The following is a 23,436-nucleotide window of genomic DNA, read 5'->3' on the forward strand; positions in this document are numbered from 1 at the left end:
GCTGCCCACTTTTGTCTCTGACCATGCCCACAAGTGGCGTTTGTTCACAGGCACACATGGCATGCAGTCCCAAGCAGAATACCTGAGAGGGAATGCAGACCTCTACAAACAAAGGTTTGGAACTCCTGAGTTGATGGGTAGATTAAAATGTATATGACTAATCAATCAAAATTTGTTTTGTTCAGTAATAGCTCTACTAAAAATCTAAGAGTTTTAAAAATAATATTTTAAAATTTTCCATTCACAAAAAGTTATTTGAAATGCATTGCATATCATACCAACTTGTGCCGCTGTGCTTGTGTTTGATCTTTGGTAATCCTCCGTTTCTGTACCATCCCTTCCTTGATAATTCAAGCATTGATTTCAACTGCTACCATTAGAGCATTTATTGGAGGAAAAAACCTAGGGATGTACGAAAGTCATTTACCTTTTCGCGGAATTGATTCGTGGTGTGGGGGAGGCGCTCCATCCCTCCCCCCGGAATCCTCGACGATCTGGTTCTCCTCCCCGGAATCCTGCCCAGCCGGCTCTGCTCCATGGTGGTTCCATGGAGGAGCTGGCCAGGGCTATCCGCAGCCAGAGTTCCGGCCGTGAACGGGCTGCTGCGGATGCTAATGGCAGCTGCTGTAGCGGCCGCCATTTTCATCCAGTCAGGCTGCCGTGATAGGCTACGTAACTACGAAAAAAAGGGGAACGTAAATAACATAGTGGGCGCTATTTGTGTCCCTTCCCCCCCCCCGCCGTAATAGCTTACGTAAATATTTACATAGGCTAAAATGGGGGGAAAAAAGGAATGCAAATGGCACCCACTATGCTATTTGCATTCCCTGTTTTTCACTGTAATAGCCTATGTAAATATTTACGTAAGATAATATGGCGAAAAATAGGGAACGCATTTGCGTACACTTTTGTTGTTGTTGTTTTTGCACAGCCGAGATAGGCTACATAAATACTTATGTAGCCTATCACGGCAAAGACCAGGATGCAAATGGCGGCCGCGGCAGCTGGTCGAAATACCAGCCACCACCGCTGCCGGAGCCGCCGCCGTCCGGAACATCTGCCCCAGGTATGCTTCACCCCGGGGAAATCCGTAGGGGGCGGGGGGTGGTAGGCCGTTCCGCCACGGATTTCGGGGGGGCCGAATGCCAGTGCATTTGGCCCCACTGAAATCTGTGGTGGAATTCTCCACCATCCCTAAAAAAACCACACAATGTTCTAAATTATTCAACTACTGAGGCATGTAGGGAAAGGAAATGCTGGTTGGGGAATGGGAGTTGTAGGACTCTTTTTTTCCATCTAAACAAGCAGAGGATTGCGTCCATAATGAAGTTTCAAAAATGGGGTTAAAGGACACCATATGTGCAAGCATATGACCCATCAAGCTGAACCTAAACCAACAGTTCTGTTTATTTTTACCACTAAGTTTAATTGATATTTTAAAATCATATAAGAAATATGAGAAACAACAGGAAAGCGAAGTAAATAGAACTAACCTTTTAAAGAGTAAATATATGTCAGTCCAAATGTTCACTGAACAGGTAATAAATCCCTGAGTGAAAAACATGCAAATTGGAAAACGTTATGCTAAATAATAAAATGCTCACTGATTTATGTGTACACTTCATTCCAAGTGAAGAAGCGGAGAGATGTTATTTTATTATTTTAATAGAAGGATGTACTGTATATACCACTTTACATTTTTACAAAAGATCCCAAAGCATATTAAAAAACATGATCATAACAAAATGCAATAAAATAAATCAATATATCAATAAAAACATAAAATAGTAAAATAGTCAGAAAAATCTGGGGCAGATATCGGTGCTAATAGTCAAGAAGAACCAGGAAAATAGATATCAAAAGTCCAGACTGAGAGTAATTCACTCTGCATGGGGCTGCCGGAGAAAAGTGTTCAGCAAGTTCAGGGTGTCCAGAAAGCTGCTGCCAGGATATTGAGTTTGGTCTGTTATATGGAGCACATGACACTTGTTACAACAGCTTCAGTGGCTACCAATTTGTTTCTGGCCACAATTCAAAGTTTTGTTTTGTTTGTGACTTAAAAAGCCCCACATGATTTGGGATCAGACTATTTGAAAGACCACACTCTCCCTTATGAGGTAGCCCAGGGTTCAATGGACTGCCACTCCTAAGGATAGCTACACTTCCCCTCTCAGTCCTAACCATTCTTTTTCCTTACTAACTGATCTCTGGTATTCAGTTCAGGCCTCAGGATAATAACGTAGACCTTGGGGAGGAAGATACAAGCCAGCAAGCCAGCACTAGAAGCCAAGATGGAGAAGACCTCCACAGCCACCATGTATTTCCCCTTGGTGCTCAGGTAGGTTGGCACAAAAGACACCCAAACACTGCAGAAGACCAACATGCTGAAAGTGATCAGCTTGGCTTCATTGAAAGTATCAGGCAACTTCCTGGCAAAGAAGGCCACGGTGAAGCTGATGAGGGCCAAAAGCCCCATGTAGCCCAGGACAATGTAGAACATGAGGGCTGAACCTTCATTGCATTGAATGATGACGGTGTCAACCTGGGAGTGCCTGTCAAACTCTGGGAAGGGGGGAGAAGTTGCCAGCCATACAAAACAGATGCCAGCTTGAAGAAGAGAAGAAAGAATAATGACTGATACAGCAAGTCTCTTCCCCACCCATTTCCTCATCGTGTTTCCAGGCTTTGTGGCCATGAAGGCCAAAACCACAGTGACGGTCTTTGCTAACACACAAGCAACAGCAGTGGAGAAGATGATGCCAAACACTGTCTGCCTCAGCAGGCAGGTCACCTTCCCAGGCCAGCCAAGGAATAGAAAGGAGCAGAGAAAGCAGAGCAGCAGAGAGGAGAGCAGGGTACATGTGATGGTCCAATTGTTGGCTTTGACGATGGGAGTCTTGTGGTGCTGAATGAAGGTCCACATCACAACAACTATGATCACTGAATGGAAAAGAGTTAAGGATGCCAGAACTATTCCCAAGGGCTCCTCGTAAGATAGGTAGCTTATTTCTTTGGGAATACATTGGTCCTGGTTCGTGTTTGGGTACTGGTCTTCTGGGCACATCTCACATTGTTCTGCATCTGGATATAAGACGCAAACTCCCAGTATTTACGCAATACACACATACTTTAGCTTTAGTCTAATATAACCTTGCAGTTTTTCAACGTCTCTGATAGTTGCTCTGTCAGGTTGTGTTCTGTGTAAGAGTATTTAGACAATACTGACAGGAATTACATTACACCTGAATTTAAAACTTCTGGATTATTTTCCAAGTAACTCTGGATTCCTTCACTTACCCATCTGGACTGAAATCCTCCCTTTGGGGCACTCAATGCAATCATAGCAACAGGTTTGTTTCCCTGGCTGGATGAACATGCTCTGTCCAGGGTGGCAGCTCTCAACACAGGTGGAATTGGTCAACATCTAATGGTAACCACAAGGAAGGACATAGAATTGGAAATTGTTCTAGTCAAGCTTCTGAAGTGTTCTCTGGCTTTCAGCTACAGGCAGATACCATTTCCACAGAAGGAACCCCAAAGTCTTTTAGTTATGTATTCTGTAGTACATAAAATGGGGACCCATATCCTCTAACTACAGTCACCTGAACAGGCAAAAATCATCAGCAACCAGAGAATCTCAGCTTCTTTGGCCCCTCTTCCAAATTATCACTCCTAGCTCACCACTGTACAGTTGGAATATAAATTTTACTACAGAAATAAGGATGTGTTTCCCCCCTCAGTGCTGCAGTTCTTTGAATTTCCACAGGAAGATTGGAAAGTCTTGGGACCAGCAGTATGGGTCAGCGTCTTGGATGCTAAGGTCTTAGTACCTCAGCATCACCTAACACGAACCGGAGATATATTCAAAGAGATATTGTAACCATATGAAAGAACTGCTGGGTTTATCCTGGATGGGGTGTGCTTCCTGGGAGGAGCCAGGAAGTAGTGAGGGAACACCCATGGCTTCTGGCCTGAGGTGAGAGAGGCCACAGCATGAAGGCACTCACGAGAGGGACCTGTTTTTAAATAAACCTTGGAGGTTTTGTTGAGAAAGCAGAGGCTGTTTGGTTCTGTGGGGTACAAGCCACCATCTTTGAAACAGATATTAATAGAATTAGTGGATTTGCTTTATCCTTAACCTTGAAAATAACATTGCTGGAGCTTTTCCATTCACGTGTATCAAAAACACATGAACCAGTGTTTCATAATCTACTAATAGTAGCAATGTTGATCATTACTAAGAATTTGAGACATGCAGAAATAATTACACATAGAGAATGTATATCCATGTTTTGGGAATTAGCACAATTGTTAAAAACCAGTTAATAGATGATAAACATCAGCATCTGACAATTGAAAAATAAATGTAAAAACGACAAAAAAGGGTGGATTCTTTTACTTATTATTTGAGAACAAATTATGATGTGGAAAATAATGTGTATTCATGTTTTTTGAAGACAGACTGGAAACGTCACAAAATGCAAATTTGGCTATAATACTTCTAACTGTGATCCAGGCTTATGATCATGTCATGCCAGTCTTTTCTTATCTGCACTGGCTCCCAGTTTCTTTCCTGGCCAAATTCAAAGGGCTGGCTTCTGTCTTTTAAGCTCATGGAGCATCCGCCTCAAATATATATATATATATATATATATATATATATATATATATATATTTCCCCACAGGAAGGGGTGGTCCCTGCTGTCCTTAAGGAGGCAGTAGTGTGGCCACTCCTGAAGAAGCCCACTCTGGATCCAGTGGTATTAGACAATTAACGCGCAGTCACAAATACCCCTTTTCTAGGGAAGGTACCTGAGAGTGTTGTGGTGGAGCAACTGCAGGCACTATGGAAGGATACCGATTATCTAGGCCCATTCCAGTCTGGGTTTCGATCTGGTTATGGGACTGAATCAGCCTTGGTCACCCCGAAAGATGACATTTATCGAGAGAGGGGTAGGGGGAGTGCAACCCTGTTAATTCTGCTCGATCCCTTATCGGCTGTTGATACCACTGAACATGGTATCCTCCTGGATCAACTCTGTGGGATGGGTATTGGAGGCACTGCGCTACAGTGGTTCCAGTCCTACCTATGGGGCCGATTTCAGAGAGTAACATTGGGTGACCTTTCCTTGACCCCTTGGTAATTCAGCTATGGGGTCCCACAGGGCACCATCTTGTCCCCAATGTTGTATATCACCTGTATGGAGCCGCTGGGAGTGGTCATTAGGGGATTTGGAGCTAAATGCCATCAGTATGCTGATGACACACAGCTCTATCTCCCTGTCACATCTGATTCAGGAAAGGCTGTGCAAATCCGGAATCAGTGCCTAGACTCAGTAATGGGCTGTATGAGGGCCAATAACCTGAAACTGAATCCTGCAGGATGGAAGCTCTTTGGGTGAGTGTTTCCCGAGTCTGGAGTGAGGCTCATTGCCTGTTCTGGATGGGGTTGCACTCCCTTTGAAGGATCAGGTCTGTCGTCTGGGGGTACTCCCAGACCCATCATTGTCGCTGGAGGCCCAAGTGGCCGTGGCAGCTCGGAGTGCCTTTTACCAGCATCGGCTGGTTCACCAGCTATGGCCTCTCCTGGACAGGGATAGCTTGGCCACAGTGGTACAGGCATCAGTAGCCTCAAGACTGGATTACTGCAATGCGTTCTATGTGGGGCTGCCCTTAAGTCTGCTCTGGAAGCTGGAGCTAGTGCAGAATGCAACAGCTCAGCTGTTGTCGGGAGCTGCCCCTTTTCAGCATGTAACTCCTTTGCTAGGGGAACGGCACTGGCTGCCTATTCACTACTGGGCCAGGTTGAAGGTATTAGTACTAGCGTACGAAGTCCCAAACAACATGGGACCAGGATACCTGAGAGAGTGCCTCCTTCTTTACCAACCTGTCTGGTCACTGAGGTCATCGGAGGGCATGTTCCTGGTGGTTCCACATGGACTCATGGCCCAGTTGGAGTCCACCAGGAAAAGAGCCTTCAGTGTGGTGTCCCCCGTCCTGTGGAAATTCCCTGTCTTTGGAGGTCATGCAGGGGCCAACATTGTGTTCCCTCCAGTGCCAGCTGAAGACATTGCTATTTCAAGAGGACTTCCTTGCATGACCAGCCTTCCTTGCATGAAATAATTGGAATTTATCTTTTTTAAAAATGTTTTAACTGTTTTAACATGGTGTTTTATTCTTTCACCTTTGTTGTTCACAGCTCTGAAATTTTCTTATGTGGAGCAATATATAAACATTGTTAATAGTAATAATAATAATAACCACCCAGCCTCTAAGATCATCAGTGGAAACCCTTCTCCAAGTGTTTCCTCATTCTGATGCTTTGAGGGTGGTAACAAGAGACAGGGCTTTTTCGGGATCCCCCCTACCCAGCTCTGGAACGCTCTCCAAAAAGAAGCTCAGCTGGTGCCCTCATTTCTACCTTTTCAGCATCAATACTTTTTAAGTTCTTGTATGCGTTGTGTGTGGGGGGGTATTTTAAGATTTTTAGGGTTAAAGTCCTATTATTCTATGTGAAGGCTAAGTCAGCGGAATCACATTCCACCATCACAATCACCATTTGGGGGAGGGGGGTTCTATGGCTCACAGCTGCTATGGCTTGTCCTGAGAAAATGACTCGGCAGGCTGACCTGAAACATGGCAGTGTTTCACGGTTGTCTGAGGATACTTCATGCCAACTGTGTTGTAGAAAGGGCAAGAAACGGTTTTTCATAGTACGTCAAATTTCCCGAGCAACCTCCAACTACTTGATAGGAATTGTCTGGATTCCCCCACCCCCCTGCATAGACTTAAATGAGGTTTACTTTGTAGTAATTTGTCTCCGTTCATTACAGCATATTTTGGAAAACAGTTTGTCATCTTAGGTAAGGCAGAAGGTGTAGGATGTGCTGCATCCCAGAAGAAGTATAAGGTATTTGTAGGTTTGGAAAAAAGTGCCATGTTCACCCCGCTTTATCGTATGCCACTGATAAGGTCATATTTGTAGGATAGGAGGAGGAATAAAATGGTTGAATGGCAATCTCAACCCTGATGGGCCATTGTAGGAAGCTTCTGAGGGGACCTGAAAATAGGAGGAAAGTCCCAAGGAGGCTGAGTAAAGACTAGGGACGAAAGCAGGAGCAGCATTCCGCCATTTTTTTCTGGTTACCAGGGAGATGGGAGAGAATAAAGGTGAGGAGCGAGTTTCTCCTTTTCCTCTAAGGGGATGAAATTTATTTCTTGTCTAAGTGGAGCTCCCACAGGATAACTTGCCATCAATTTTCTCTCTGTCTGAATGTTTCATTTTGAGGTATGCTTGGGGGCAGTCAAAATGGCTACCACAACAAAATGTCTGCCTCCTGTTGCCACTCTTTGAGGGGAGGGTGACATTATAGTTGACTGAAGTATATACTTGTCTGGAAAAGTGTTCGGGAAGTTGTTTCTTGCATGACTATGATTCTAAAGCGATTCTTGAGAATCCTTCAGTTTTCCCCAAGTTCTCGTAATTAGGAACTTAGAAGTGGGATCCTGAAACAATATGTTGGTTTTGTTGTGGGGAGCCTTCAAAGTATCCCTTCTCAATAGGGGAAAATGTTGAGATTGTCATTTTGTGTCTTGGCTTAATGGCCAGAAAGAGCATGGAGGAATGTGGCTGCCTTTACAGGCTTTTGTTTTTGTTTTTAAGATGCAGGCCTTCGCTTGAAATGACCTTCCAGGTGCCTTCCAACTCTACCATTCTATGTGGATGGTATTGGTTGCCAGTTAGGTACTTGTGATGTGGAATGGTAGCTTCAGTTGCACAAACTCCATGTGTCGTATTCTAATGGACGGATAAAACTGGGGCTTAGGTCTACAACGCCACCACTGACAGACATCCAGCTCCAAGGCAGTGGTGAAGCTGAAATGAACCACAATATAGGATACCATAACATATGCATATTGCCTAAATAATGCATGGCCTGTAACAACCATAATTCGCTGCATTTTGTAGCTTGAGTGAACATGGAACCCCCTTAACACAACGAGTTAAATGGAAAAAGGTTTTTTTTTGTTATTGTTTAATTTTAGTCCATGCTATGTAGTTTTACTTTTTATATCTGATGGTCATTTCAGATTATTATTATTATTATTATTATTATTATTATTAATAATAATAGTAATATGTATAATATTATAATATTATTATGCTGTGTTGGCATGTTGGTAGATTTATATTGTTGATTATTTTTATTAGGATTTTATTTGCATTTTTGTGTGTGCATTGTTATGTTTTGTACAATGCCTAGAGAAATTTATTTAAGAGGGTTTTTTAAAAATAAAACAAATAATAAATAAATAGATATTGGGCATGTTCAGGATATGCTAATCAGGTATCAACCATCCAGTATCTGGAATGCACTAAAAAAAATATGCTGAGGATAAAGATGATGAAGAAGATAAAAATAGTCATTCCCACCTGATTAAACTTGTGGTTCCACACAATGACACTTCCATTAATGGTGAATCCATCCTCTGGAACAGCCTCGGGATCCACCCTTCCAACTTGGACTCTCTGGAATGAGTCATTGGGGAAGGCGACCAAGTTGATGAGATCATATCCGCCTGCCAGGTCCCTATTGTCATCAAAAAATATTTCTTCCCCAGCGCTATTGTTAAAGCGTATTCTTCTCAGAAAAGAGTGAAGCTGGATTCAAGGAGAAAAAAGGTAACCATGTATTGTTTGTTTATTTCTTAGAAGTATTTATAAATGGCCCTTCATCCTTACATGTGCCAGGGTGGTCAACAGTCAGAAATGAGTAATGTATTGTTCTTGGAATTTGACATTTAGGGTGTTTCCACATGAAGCTTTTCTCAGGCAAGTGTCCGGTCTTTTTACAGGAGGTCCAGATGATACTGCCTTCCATTTACAATCTTCCTGTGTCTTCCCATTGCTTTTTCCACCTTTTTCTTTACCAGCTTTCCCTCTGTTAAAGAGGGAAAGATGGAATAGCTGCACATTGCCTATGGCTGCTAACACTAGGGGTAGGATCCAATGGTGCCCTACCACTGGTGGCCGGCACAACCAGTTCCTGGTGCATGCAAGCCCCCTACTGCCAGCAGCAGCAATGTAGAACTTCTGGGGGCAAGCCTGCAATGACCAGAAATGCATGTTTCTGAAAGGTGTGACCTGCGCCTTCCAGAAGCTTGCATTTCCGGTCATTTGGGTGCTTCCCCCTAGAAGCCCTACATCACCGCCACCAGTGGTAGGGCTGCGCACATGCCACTGCTGGCAGGGCCAGACGCGCACACACCAGGAACTGGCGATGTGCACTCCCTGTGGCAGGACACCGTTGGAGTGTCGATATATATTTCCCGAAGTATCCCTACCAGCAAAGATGAATTTGCAAGTGGCTGTACTTGTTGAATATTCAAAACTGCTCCATCTAAGCTGCGACAGAAGATGACAAACGGAATATGTATTTCAACGGTGAAGAGTTTCCAGGACTTCACCATAACCCCATGAAGCTTCCATATACTGAGTTAGACTACTGGTTTGTCTGTCTCAGTAATTTTGCTCCATCTGGCACCAGCTATCCAGAGTGATGGGCAGAGGGTTGCACCCTGCCCTGCCACCAGAGATCCCTCTTTTAATCCCTGGAGAATCCAGGCATTGGGCCTGGGATCTTCACCGTGCAGCACATGTGATATGCCACCACTGTGCTGTCGCTACCTGCAGGTCAGGGGTTGGCACACCAGAACACCCCCATTACCCGTTGTTTATATCAGAGCTCAGCCTTGAAACATATGGATCAACAATAAAGACATGAAATAAAAATCTCATATTTATCAGATATTAATTGCAGCATATGATGATAAAGGAAATTATTTTAAGTTAAACTGGGAAAACATCTTAGGTATAGACATTTCTGTGGATTAGTGATTTGCAGAGTTCTGCAGGTTGCTTATCTCAAACAGCGGGGAAAAGGTTGAGAAACCTTTTTATCTTCCCCTGGAATTAAAGGGGAAGCTTACAGTACGATCCAGATGAAATCTTGGAAGAACAGCTGCTTCTGTGAAGAAACAGAGGGGCTGAAACCTAAGAATAGGCGCCAGAGTGTCATCTACTGCACACTGTTTGAAAATTCTAAGCAATTAGGAGACACAAGGACAAACGGCTCCAAACAACATCTCTGAGTTTAAACTACCAGCAATATCTGAGGACTTGTAATTAAATCTGTGTAGGTTTGTTTGTCTTGTTTCTGCAGTTATACTTGCTTGTTGTGCTTTGGAAAGTGGGGGATGGCAGAACTAAAGGAAAAAAGGAAAGGCTTGAAAACGCCACCTACCCCTGGCCCCCAATGGCTCCCTCGACAAAGGTTTCTAGAAATGCCGGAGATCATGAAGAGGAGTTGCTTGCTTTGATAAAAACGATGTCTTCGCAGCTACGAGAGCAGTCAAAGAAACTTGAAACAATTTAGGACTCAAGAACCGCCCTTCAGGGGGCTGTGGATTTAATTAATATCTCTTTTCAAAAGATGGAAGTGAAGGTTAATGATCTTGAAGATCGGATTGTTGTGTAGGAAACGGCCTTGAAAGTGTCTCATAATGTTTTGTCTGCTTGAAATTCTCAACTGGAACCTTCAGACACAGAAGGAATCTACGTATCCTTGGTATTAAAGATGTGGCTATTGATATAGGCTTGGCAGAATTTATGGATAAAGCCATTTGCTTTGCCATCTGATTTCTTACTTGATTTTGAGCATGCATATCATGTTCCTGGTTCAAGGCTTGGCAGTAAAGGGACTTCTGGGACTGTTATTGTTCAATTTTCATGAGTCTCCACAAAAAATGACCTTATGTGTCTGGCAAGAGAACGAGGTGAACTCCGGTGGGGACTAGCAAATGACAAGATTAAGCTCTTTCATGATTATACTAAAGAAATTGCTGCCAGAAGAAGGCAATTTGCCAAGGCAAGAAGTTTGGCAAAGCAAATTAACCTGCAATATCATATTAAATATCTGGCTACATTTTGTGTTCTTATTGAAGATCAGATGAAGAGATTCTTGGATCCTGGCTCTGCAGAAACATTTTTAATTGGTATTAAAATTAAATTCAGGGATCCAACTCTCTCAGCCACTGGAGTTGGAACTTAGCCATTTTTACTGTTCTTTTGAAGTGTTGTTTGGGTTTTAGCTGATAAGTAGTCAGGCAGTAGGCCAAAGATAAATGTTTGCATATATTTTTTTCTTCCCTCTCCTCTTCTTTATGTTATATTGTAACAAAGTGCATATTTGTGTGTGTATGTGTGAGTAAACATATAAATCTATTTTGAGATATGATACTACTTCAAATATACAAATGATTTGTTCCTGTTTTTGTCTTTCTTTTAAACTTCTCTTTCCCCCCCTTTTTATTAGTATTATTACTATTAAAATCACTATGGGATTATTGTTGTTGCTGTTCCTTGCTGGCTAAACCTTTAATGTTTATTAATATGTGTTAACTGAATAGTAATTTATGGCTAATGGAAATGGACTGTTTGCTTCTATTTCTGTGCTATAAGACTGTTTGGATATTTGTTTTGCTCTTATTGAAGTTTAATATAAACTTTCATTCTGGTTTTTCTTGTTTTCTCTTCCTTCTTTTGCTGTCCTCCCTTCCTTCTTCTTTTTTTAAGAATACTATAATGTTGGAAACTGAAGATTTTGATTATATTGTTGGTAGTGTTTATTTTGTTTGTAAAAATAAAATAAAAACAGATTTTTAGAAAAAGAAATTCCTGAGAAATAGTTGCATGCCATTTGAACAGGATGACTGGATATCCACATCTATGTCTATATCTATGAACCTTGTGTACAACATGCTTTGTTATCGTACTGGTGTGCTAAGAAAGGAACATGTAGACTTAGTAGGAAATCTTTAAATAGCTGCAAAATTAGTTATAGCAGCTAAATGCAGATTAGCCAGCACTCCTCCTTCAAAGCACTGGATTAAAACGACATGGTGCATTACATCAATGGTTAAATTAACAGAATATGTCCACCTGCATGCAGGCAGACGAGAAAAACAAAAATGTGAACAACTTGGATGCCATTTATTTCATTCATATATATATATATATACTTATACATACACACACACACAATTGCTCTTATATAACAACAATTTAAATGGGATGTTAATAAACATAGAGCTTTCGCATTATCAGGGTGAATATTTGATGTGGACAGTGGATTAAAGGGGCACAGGAGAGCACCTTCAGTTCAGGTGAGTTACACACACACACACAGTCCCACCATTAGAAGCCTCAAAATCCTACTGCTTATACAAATGGCACCCACTGAGATAAAAACCTGAAAACTGGCGTGATCTACCTGATGTTGTCTAGAATTGTGCACAATCAAACAAATCCAATAAAAATGGTCACAAGTACAGTGTGACAGACAGTGCTGAAAATGGATACATTTGTTCTTTTTACTCCAAGCTGTGGCTTGGAAAATCATACAGTTCTTGCATATTTTGATGAAAACTACCAATGTACATAATATGGGCTTGTTGAGGAGGTGTGCCTTTCATTGGTTAGATGAAGTTCTGACCTGCAGCTCAAAAGGTATCAAGTTTTTTTTCTGCCGCATGAAACCCTATGGCAGCAACTGGTGGCAAAGTTATGTTAGGCGTGCTCTTTTTCATGAGAAAGCTGAAACTACTACATATTTTTCAGAGGAATTGTATTACAGAAGGCTTCTATGTACATGTCTATTCCTTTACTTATAGAATGTGACACCCACAAGGTGAGACTACATGTCACCACACAGACTGGGACCCTAGTGTGCGAGGGGGTAAGGAAAACTTCAATTCTTCCCTCCCCGTGCTGTGGTCCAGACCTGGAAAAGCCCACCCCTCACCAGGCTTTCAATTAGGGCTGTGCACAGCTTCGGCTTGAGGCCCAAAACCCGAGTCAAAGCGGGCTGCTTCAGGTCACTTTGCGCCCCTTCTGAGGCAAAGCGGAGGGGGCATGAAGTGACCCGGAGCGGGTCGAGCGCTCTCTGAAGCACTCGGTGCACTTCATAGTGTCAGCTCCCTGGCTCAGCCCCGCCCGGCACCTCCAGGTCCTTACCTGAGCCGCCTTCTCTACTGCTGCTACCGCCGCCTTCTCCTTGCCTCCGCCGCCTTCTCTACTGCCTTCTCCATCACCACCACTGCTGCTACTGCCTTCTCTCTCTGTCGCCACTGCCACTGCCTTCTCCACCGCTGCAGCCAGCCCTTAGGCCTGGACACGCGACAACCCTTCTTGCAGGGAGGGATTTTAAAATGGCAACTTCCTGGAACTTCCTGCCTCAGGAGTTGGCGACGGCAGTGATGGCAGCGACAGAGAAGGCAGCAACAGTGGCGGCGGTGGTGGACAAGGCAGCAGCAGCAGCGGCAGTGGCAGTGATGGAGAAGGGAGCAGCGGTGGCAAACATGGTGGTATGGCAGGTGGTGATGGAGAACATGGCAATGGCAGCAAGGAGAACGCGGTGGCGGCAATGGCAGAGAAGGTGGCAGCAGCGCAGTGGTGGTGTGGCGACGGAGAGGGTGACAGCTATGGTGGAGGAGGAGGTGGCCCAGGTAAGGAGCTGGGGGTTTGCGTGGGGGCATCGGGGGGGCGAAGCGGGGTTCACCAGCTGTATCCCGCTTTGGGGCCGAGTCAGGTCGGGGCCACCCGGATCTGCCCGAGATGAATCAGGCCCACCTTGGAAGCCGTGAAGTGGCTTCCGAGTCAGATCGGCGGGTCCCTGAACAGACCTACTTCTGATTTACATTGCCAAAAACGCATCCACTTGTAATGCAAATTGCAGACCTCGGGCAAATCCCCCTACTCCCCATTTTAGGGTCCTGATCCATATGAGGTCCCATGAGCTCACTTTTGAATAAATAAGGGAGAAAAAAAACCCCTAGCTATATCTTTAAAGTAACATGCAATTTAACCCTCAGAGAGCTTGACCCTCAGAGATTGGGGATAGATGGGGGAAGCAGAAGAATCAGAGCCTCACAGCACCTTTCTGAAAGCAGAAATGCAGCACAAGCACTGAACCTTGGTCATCCTTTCCATGTGGTAGGAAAAGGAGATGCAAGGATCGTGTCCCACAGTAGGGCTATATTCACACCTACACTGAACATGCATTCACATGCTGTGTACATTCCTCAGATATTTTGGGTAATCTAAGCCTTTTCAGTCATTCTCATCATGCCTCAATGCCTGAGGAAGGGAAGTGGGGCTGAGCTCTCAAGTGGGGCTGCCCCTGCATCTCTCCATTCTCATCACTTTTTACATGTGGAAGGTAAAACACTTTTTACATGTCTACAGGAGACAGCCTACTCGATCCATGGAAGTTCTCCCGGAGACTTTTAATTCTGAGTCTTAAAACGAAATCCTGATTACCACGAGTTACATTCTTATCCTTGGCAGGCTACAATGTCCAACATTGTCACCTGGCCCTGTCCTGCCTGCCTGATTGAACATCTAGCCTTCCTGCCAGAAGAGCTCTCCCTCTCACTGTTTAAGCCATCCTGCCAGCTACTGATCTAAGAGACAAAGTGGCATGGATCAGCTCACAGGAAGAGCCATGCCAGCAAGGCTCAGATAGCAAAACAGTGAAGCTCAGATGCTTTGTAAGGCAATGCAGAACCAGGACAGGGCTGAAATATCAAGGAAAAGTGTGGGTGCATGGAGGGTAAGTTGTAAGTTGTCACAATTTCTGACATTGCACAGCATCATCATGGATCACGGGGCTTGGCAGCTAAAGCATCAGCTGTACCTTCCAATTTTCTGGCTCTGTGGAGCTTGAGAAAACATGAAATAGCCTTAACTCTGCTTTTAAACCAGCAGGTTTTTTGATCATCGAATTGTTGGGTATTTATTAGGGATGTACGAAAGTCATTTACCTTTCCGCGGATTATGTTGATGGTGGGGGGGGAGGCGTTCCGTCCCTCCCCCCGGAATCCTCAATGGGGGGAGGCGATCCGTTCCTCCCCCCCGGAATCCTCCACGGCCAGCTATGCTCCGCGGCAGCTCCATGGAGCAGCCGGCCAGGCCCAGGCCAGAGCTGTCCACAGCTGGATTTCCGGCCGCGGAGGGCTCTGGGTAAAAAAAAATGGCTACGGCCACCGCCATTTGCATTCCTTATTTTTGGCCGTCTTAGTCTACGTAAATATTTATGTAGACTATGACGGCGAAAATAAAGGGGAACACAAATAGGGTAGTGGGAGCTATTTGCGTTCCCCTTTATTTTCGCTGTCATAGTCTACGTAAATATTTACATAGACTAAGACGGCCAAAAATAAGGAGTGCAAATGGCAGCGGCCATAGCCACCGCCATTTGCGTACATGTTTTTTTTTTTTTTACCCAGCCATGATAGGCTACATAAATCTTTACGCAGCCTATCACGTCTTGTAAAAACAAAAACAACCCCCCCCCCGACAAGACTGCAAATGGCGGTGGCGGCAGCCGGTCAGAAGACCAGCCACCGAAGCTGCCGCCGCTACCGGAACCGCCGCCACCTGGAACATCTGCCCCAGGTAAGTCTCGTCCCGGGGGGGATCCGTGGGGTGGCGGGGGGGTGGCAGGCCGTTCCGCCATGGAGTTCAGGGGGCCGAATGCGCTGGCATTCAGCCTCACCGAGATCCGTGGCGGAATTCTCTGACATCCCTAGTATTTATTGCTAAAGAAAAGAAAATGGGAAGAACACCATTAATAAAAAAAAAAAGAAAAAAAGGAAAGGAAAAGAAAAGAAAAGATTCGACAGTTCTGTTCCAACTATATAGATTAACATAATCAGTCCATATATGTAAATTAGCATCCAAACTAAATGAATGACTGCAGGATATACATTCAAATGTAGCAAGTCCAGAGGGATCTTCAGACCACTGAATGATGGGTGGTAGGTGTTTATCTTTCCATATGAGTCTGTTTGCAACTGTAAGAGCTCCTGAAGTCCACTTCTGCTGTCTGTCTGTTAATCCCCACACCACAGGAATATTATTTAAAAGCACATGAAGACCTGCAATTTTCACAGATTTTTCAAGATTTGCAGTAATGTGTGTAATGTTTTGTTCATTTGCTTATTAATAATAAATTATTATTTTTTAATTTGGGCTTCTGAACATGTGCAGAGTGTTTCATCTCAACCAAGGAGCTGTCACAGTCAGCCCACTCTCAGCAGGAATTAAAGGGAATGTTGTTGTTTTTTTCCACCCTACACCTCTCTTCTCATAAATTCTATCTTGTATATTATGAATGGTAAGAGGTGGAGGATTCCCTCTGTCATAATATTAAAACTCAGAGTCACTCAACACAATGGTTTGGTGCTAGACTTCGGATGGGTGAATGGAAACCCTATTCCACATGAGGCATAATTCAGTAGCGATATCCTCTACCTAAGACGGCCATCAAAGTCTCCTCCTCTCTGACTGCTGCAGGAAGAGGGTGAGATCTTCCCTTTCACTGGTGCTTTAGAAGATGGATCTCCTAACAGGCTTTTCTTCCCTCTGTGTTTTTTTTATGTCTGTCTGTCTGTCTATCTGTATTTATTTTGCTTTTCTTCTATTTTTCATTTTTAATGAGTCCATGTTATCTTACAGTGTGTATGATTTGTAGCTGTGACTACCTTCCATGGCTGAACGTTCCAGAAGTTCCACCTGTCGTCCCCAGCTCCTCTTGATTGATGTTTGGGATTTGCTAAGTACATGGCATGGAGAGCATGTGCGACAGCATAGACAGCATTGTAGATACTGTAGCTCTGGCCAGACATCCCCATTTCAAAGGTGCTTCCAGAAAGGCTCCCCAGCTTCTCCTCCCCAGTACAGCTTTCATTGCTCCACGAATACAGGTTATACTGTGGGAATGAACAGCCAAATGCTGAGGCCCAGAAATGCTGGATGAAATAAATATTTGACTGATATGGATTTAAGGTTTCAAGAAAGTAAAAAAATCCTGGCACCACATTTGTATGGAGAGTGAATGACAAGGTGCCATTGAAGGATTTTGTGGTGAATCTGCCCCTACCGAATACAGCAGTGTAATCCCATTCAGCTGTTGTGATCCACACCCTTTCTAAAGGAGTCATATAAATGAATTCATTTAAAAACAAAACGATTTTAAAACCCTCCAGAGATTGAAGGTCTCCGTAGACAAGAATCACATTGATTTCACTGAATGACAGAGTCCGTAGAATTGGTCCCAATTTTTCCTGTAGTATTTCATATGGTAAAAAACGTGTCACTTTTGGGATCACCTGCATCCAAGCAATGCAGATCTTACTCTGCAAAAGCCTTGGTCTCAGGGATCGAAGAAAGGTTTCTCCGCTGTCATCATCTGGAACAATAAGGCCAATCCAGGTCCATCCAAAATGCTTGAGGAGCCGAACGATCCCAATGTACTGAGGATCTTCATTTGGGACCACCCGGTAGAAAGAAGGGAATCTAATTTTGTTCCTCAGCACAGGATCAAAGGAGCCATAGCTGAGCTAATGGGAAAGATAGGATATTGTTTAATCTGAGAAAACCCACCCTTTCTTCTCAAACACAAACTGAGTTTACACAAATGTCTGTCCGAGTTAAAATATTGATCTCATTGAATAGTAACTTGTGCAAATGCTGTTCTTTCTAACTGTCCAGTCTTAGACATCATAGTAAACTTACCTGGTACTATCAATATTCAGGTTATGATACTAAGCAGGATGCAGAAGAAATTCTTTTTCTCAAGATTTATCATGCACCATTCACAGCTTGGATTCTTCAATTGCAATCCTGTATTAACATATGTTAGACTAAGCCCCATTGTCCTCAATTACTTCTAAGAATACATATATCAGATTGCACTCTAATGGTGTTGTTGTTGTTGTTGTTGTTTTTCCAAGGAATCATGATAGATACCAATTGACAATGCAGCCAATTTACATCTGTGTAGGCTGGGCAGAAACTGTTGCTCTTAGCCATTTTGGACACAACTAGATGCAACCACTCTCATTCTACATATATACCTGTGCGATCTTGTAGGTATTCAAGACCCTGCCCATCTGGATGGAGTTTTGGGAGGTAAGACCACCAGTAACAGCCATTACATTATCTTTCCTGAAACAATTGTAATTGGGAAGGTCCCCTTGTCCCAAAAAGAGCAGTTCCAGAGTGGTCCAAGAGGTCCGCCTTGGATTAAAAGTATTCTCATGAATCTTGGGTCCCAATGTGGTGTTGGGTAACAATTTTGCATCCTTGTTGATCTCTTGAATGGCAAAAACAAAGGCAAGGACATGCTGGTAGTTTTTGGGGATCATTCTGCAATGAGAGTTTCATAACTTAATTCTTGACATCAGATATCCTACTGCATTACAGCTTACACTGTGATTTGTCCATTTTCAAGTCACATTGAAGTAAGTTGTATTTTTCCACATATCGTATAGAAATTTTTTGGCGAAGAAATCCAATAGTGTGCATTGGCTAACGTACTGGATCAGGGTGTGGGAAACCTCAAACAGGCTGCAATTCTGTTCCCACTTAACTAGGTTGAATTTGAATTTATTTGTTGTTCCATGTTGTTTCATCGTAGTCATATCAACCACAGATACATACACCAAAAATACATACATACTGATATACAGACACAAACTCTAGCATACAAAGAGTTTAAAATATTAACAGACGCTAATAAAACTTTACATTTGTAGATACTCACAAGTATGTCAGAGTTCAAACTACTGTTAGATTAAAGCCTTCAAATTAAATTACATCATTACAGTTCACCATATTGACCAACTCAAATTTTGTTCTCAACTTTTGGGCAGCCACTGAAAATCTCGCAACTTTATCTGTGACAAATTTGTCCACATCAGAGAGCAGATATATCAATTTAGCCTAATCATCTCCCTCCGATCTGTCCAGTAACAGATTCACAATCAGCTTTGTCCTAGGTTTGGAATACAAAGAAGAATATAATAAGTAGTGAGAGAGATCCTCTGCTATCTGAGCTTTATGTATACAGAGCCTCAGTACAACCGGCATTTTACCATAATGTTCCTCTAAGTATTGCGAAGGCAAAGTTTGAAAACATAATGCCTTCCTAAATGAAGTAACTGATAATTCATATAAATAATTCTCGAGACCGTGAGGTAATTTTGGAAAACACAACTGTGAGGAAAACAATGATTTCTGAATTACCTCAAGATCTTGAGGGGAATAAAATCCAGCCCCCCACTTTAGATGTCTCCAAATCTGATCTAGGATCCATTTCTTGAGAACTCTGGGTATTAAATCAAAAGCTAACATTTGCTGTTCACAATTTGGTACCCAAGTAGTGTGTCTATAAGATTTCATCTGTTCTAAAAATATACGTATATATTTTAGGTATCCTGGAAACTTCCATATTAAGAAGTTTGAAATAACACATAAACAAAGCTACAAAAATATAAGACCATACTGGCATAATCCCTGTTTCTTCCCTAGTAGTACCTGCTGGAGTAGATGAGGGTAAAGGAAGTAACGGTGGGCTGGGATGAAGCTCTCTGTAGAGGCAGGCCACATGCAGGGTGTTTGTCACCCTACATTTGCCTTTGGGAGGGTCTGAGAGAAGGGCCAACTGCCACCCTAGCAGGGCGCCACCTTCTGAACGTGGGTGAGTTCCCAGCAATGCAGGTCTCCAGTGAAGTCCGAGATCAAGCCAGGGGAAGCAACCAATGGGAGAGTCTATCGCTCCGTCCTGCAGATGCCTCTGCGGCTTACTTGGGGCTTGGGGATGACTCACGGCCAGCAACTATGAGTGCAATGAGCAGAGGTGAAGTAACGTGGCAAGCAGGCTTCATAAACCAATTCAGACTTGTCTCCACTTCTGTTTACTTGTCTTTGGGTGAGAGGATGCTGTTGCACTCATACACTGCTTGTGGGTTTCCCGTTGACAGCTGGTTGGCCACAGTATGAACAGAATGCTGGACTAGATGGACCCTTGGTCTGATCCAGCAGGGCTCTTCTTTTGTTCTTATGTTCTTAATGAGGAATTTGTTTCGGGTAATTTCCAGATGATCTGATCTAGGATGCATTTCTTGAGAACTTGGGGTATTAAATCAAAAGCTAACATTTGCTGTTCACAATTTGGTACCCAAATATTGTGTGTATAAGATTTCATCTGTTCTAATGTGTATGTGTGTATATGTATGTGTGTGTGTGTGTGTGTGTGTGTGTGTATATATATATATATATATATATATATATATATATATATGTCAGCTGTGGGAGCAATTTACCTATATATACTCTCAACGCAGAAACAAACATATTGCCACCTTTAGCTCTAGTAAAGTCCAGGAATGCTTGAGAGGATCTTGACACCTTCACAGCTGAGACCTTCATATGATGAGACCAATTACCCCTGTCAGTACACCAAATCCCAAGGTAACTGAAATGTCTCACTTGCTCGATTAGTTGTCCATCCAAGTACCATTTATGCTTAAATGGGCGAGCCCCAAACACTACAACATTTGTCTTGGTATAATTTATACTAAGATGCACACTGCAACAAATTGCCCCCAAATCTTTTAATAAATGCCTCATACAGATCTGAATATATAATAGCAAAACCATGTCATCTGCATATAGCAGGACAGGTCGCTTAAGGGACAGAGTGGTAGCTGAATAGTAACCTGGTTGTTTAAGCTCTAGTACTACATTATTTACATATAAGTTAAACAAGAGAGGAGCTAATAAACTGTTTAACTAGGTGTACATCCCATCAAACACACTTGGATTTACTTCTGAATAAGCAGGAATAGGATGTAATTATTATTGTGTAAGATACTCTGTCTTTTCCAGCCCACATTACTGGGATGTTCTGAAGATATGATGTCCCTCTGAGGTTTGCAGCAGAAACACAGGATACAAAGAAATGACTAGAGGCATGGAGCATTTAGGGGTGGGCAATTTTCAATGCCGGTCTTCCTGTTCCCCTCACCCCATAGGAAAACCCATCTCTCCCACCCCATCTTCTCCCCAGCCTCTCTCTTGAGCACATAACATTCTTTCCTATATCTTAATCCCCAGTCATCTCTCCCTCCCCCCACCTCTCTCTCTGCACCTTCCTGCCAGTCTCTCCCTCTCCTTCCACACTGTGATGCAAGCACTGTTTGGGTGGAGGACATGCAGTGTGAGATGACTAGCAATCCTTTGTGAAGTCGCCAATAGTCTTCTGGACAGTCTTGCTAGATTCTTAGGGATGGTGGGATGAGTTGGGGTTTAACTTTTCTTTGTTCACCAGTCCCAATATTTGGGATATTTAAAGCCATGTGTGAAGGTCTGGATTGATCAGGAGCATCTAAAATGGGAAATCTATTAAGGTGTAAACCTATGTATGTTTAGTCCGAAAAAGATCCTACAACTCCTAGCATCCCCAAGCCAACTTTGCTGGCTGGGGAATGCTGGGAGTTGTAGGACTTCTTTATGTCTAAACATGCATAGGATTGAACCATAAATTCCTCTAGGCTTTCTTTCTATATCTAAATCTTTTCTGAGATTTAGATATAGGTTCGGAGATGAATAAAATAAAGAGACAGGCCAGAGCTTGAAAGTAGTAATGTATTTTGTCAAGCTAACAATGATAATTGGGAATCAGGCAAATCTTCTTTTGAAAAAATAAAAAACTACTTACAAAAGATTTACTGGAGAGGGATATGGATATCCCATAAAGTCTGGCACCATGAAGTTGGCAAGTGTAATGGACACAAATTCACCAATGATAATCTCAGCAGAAGGACTATATGAAATATTTTTAACTATTGTCCTCCTAATGCATATGGAGGAATTCAAAGTCTTGCTGGAAGAATAATGCACGAATAACAGAAGCAAAATCAATAGAATGTTGACAGCTCTAGGGCCAAGCCCAAACCAAACCCCTTCATGAATACCCATGGCCACCATCATCAGTACCAGTCCTAGGAGAAGATACAGAAAGCTTGGATGGACAGAGCTGTGTCTGCCTCAAAATAGCCTCCCAGATTGGGGTGGAGCAAGCTGATTGGACAGGAGACTTTATAGGCCCAGCCCAGAATATCACACTTCAAGTGTACTGTTTTTGGTATGTAATTTGCACAGGGCCTAAAATACCCCCTGAGGTGTCTGAAAATAGCACTGATGATTACAGTAATTTTAACAATTCCAGGGCAGGTCATTTGTTTTTTTTTCAAAATCCTCAAGTCTTCAATGAGGAGAAAAGAACAACATGACTTTGTGATCTCACTCTAGGGCGTGGCCCACTCCATTGCAGAACAGTACAACTATATAGAGACCTTTGTTGGAGTGAAGCAGACCCTTGGAGAATTGGTTGAACTTTCTTAATAGATAAAGATTGGCATAGGACCACTAGGAGGAAACAGGTAGGGATGTGAGAACCCACTTCCATCCAGGTTCTCCAGGTGCCCGCCCTGGCCCTGCCCCCACTTGCTGGTCCCCAGACTGCACTCAACCCCCTTTCCCACTCAACGAGCAGCCCGCAACATGCCCGGGCCTGTCTGCCAAGCATCCTACTCCTCCACGATCACCATGTTTTTAAAAAGCATGGTGATCGGAAGTCTATGCACACATAGACTTATACGCAAAAAGCACTGTGAATCACCCAGGCTAGGGGAGAAGGAGGCATGGTGTGCACGCCAGCCACTAGCCTAGTCTCCTACTTGTGAGCAGGAGATGGCTAGTGGCTGGGGTGCTGGCCAAGTCCGAGCTGTTCCTGGCCGCTCGGTGAGGCTTATGTGCACAAGGGCTTGACTGCTGAGTCCTTGGTGTGGCCAGCCCCCAGCGCTTTCACCCTGGCCAGGGAGGAGGCCAGGGTGAAAACGCTGGGGTGCCATCATCACCCTTCTTCCTCATGCCGGCTGTCAGGGGCTGGGTGCTGGGTGCTGGGAAAACAGGCCTTGCTGGCCAGCCCCCAGTGCTCTCACTCTAGTCTACTCTAGTCTAGGCCAAGGCGAGAACGCTGGGGGGCTGCCAGAGCCCTTCTTCCTCGTGCTGGCTGTCAGGGGCTGAACGCAGGAAAGAAAGGCCTTGGCTCAGCCAGGGCTAGTGTAACTGGGATGGGGGGGGATCATTCCTGCCTCCCCCTTCCTTCCCAGGCCAACTACATGGGGGCAGAGGCTTGGCAGGAGGAGGAAAGAGAGAGGCTTCCCTCTGATCTCCTTCCGCCCATCAAGCCACTGCCTTCACGGGAACTGAGATGGGATGTGAGGGGAGACAGGAATGATCCCCCCCAAGCCATGCACCTGCAGCAACTTTTTTTTTTTTTTTAAATAAATCTTGCAAACAATGACTGGCTGTAAATTGCTGGCCATTGTGCACAAGATTTAATTTACGAAAATAGGAAGTCGCCATTTGCGACTTGGCTGAGGGTGCTTGCAGGTGAAAGTGTAAGTCCCAGCAACTCGGTGTGTGGGGGTGGGGGCTTGGCAAGCCAAGTCTGAGGGGCCAAC

General features: G+C 43.7%; 1 protein-coding gene and 1 non-coding gene across 2 annotated transcripts; one reads left to right on the forward strand and one right to left on the reverse strand.

The window, feature by feature from the left end:
• Positions 1 to 2,176: 2,176 nt before the first annotated feature.
• On the reverse strand, positions 2,177 to 22,840 carry LOC146342401 (vomeronasal type-2 receptor 26-like). The gene is made up of 7 exons (XM_084807827.1): positions 22,779 to 22,840; positions 21,627 to 21,791; positions 17,980 to 18,271; positions 16,606 to 17,463; positions 8,435 to 8,662; positions 3,298 to 3,424; positions 2,177 to 3,081 (listed from the first exon to the last, which is right to left on the reverse strand). The coding sequence occupies exons 1-7, from the start codon at positions 22,838 to 22,840 to the stop codon at positions 2,177 to 2,179; spliced, it is 2,637 nt and encodes an 878-aa protein (XP_084663953.1).
• On the forward strand, positions 19,482 to 19,819 carry LOC146342402 (Nuclear RNase P). Its single transcript, XR_014784166.1, has one exon.
• Positions 22,841 to 23,436: the final 596 nt, after the last annotated feature.

This window comes from Heloderma suspectum, chromosome 6, assembly GCF_057233095.1.
Source record: "Heloderma suspectum isolate Gila_16-S chromosome 6, 16-S_ref, whole genome shotgun sequence".
In the NCBI taxonomy this organism is placed as follows: domain Eukaryota; kingdom Metazoa; phylum Chordata; class Lepidosauria; order Squamata; family Helodermatidae; genus Heloderma; species Heloderma suspectum.

Bases quoted from the DNA above. Each gene is read 5' to 3' on its own strand.
- LOC146342401 (XM_084807827.1), bottom strand. From the start codon at position 22,840: ATGAGGAAGAAGGGTGATGATGGCACCCCAGCGTTTTCACCCTGGCCT. The intron at 18,272-21,626 runs GTAAGTAGTTTT...CTCTCATTGCAG, and splicing joins CCCTCTCCAGTAAATCTTTT to AATGATCCCCAAAAACTACC. The intron at 8,663-16,605 runs GTAGTCACAGCT...CCTTGAATCCAG, and splicing joins GGAACGTTCAGCCATGGAAG to CTTCACTCTTTTCTGAGAAG.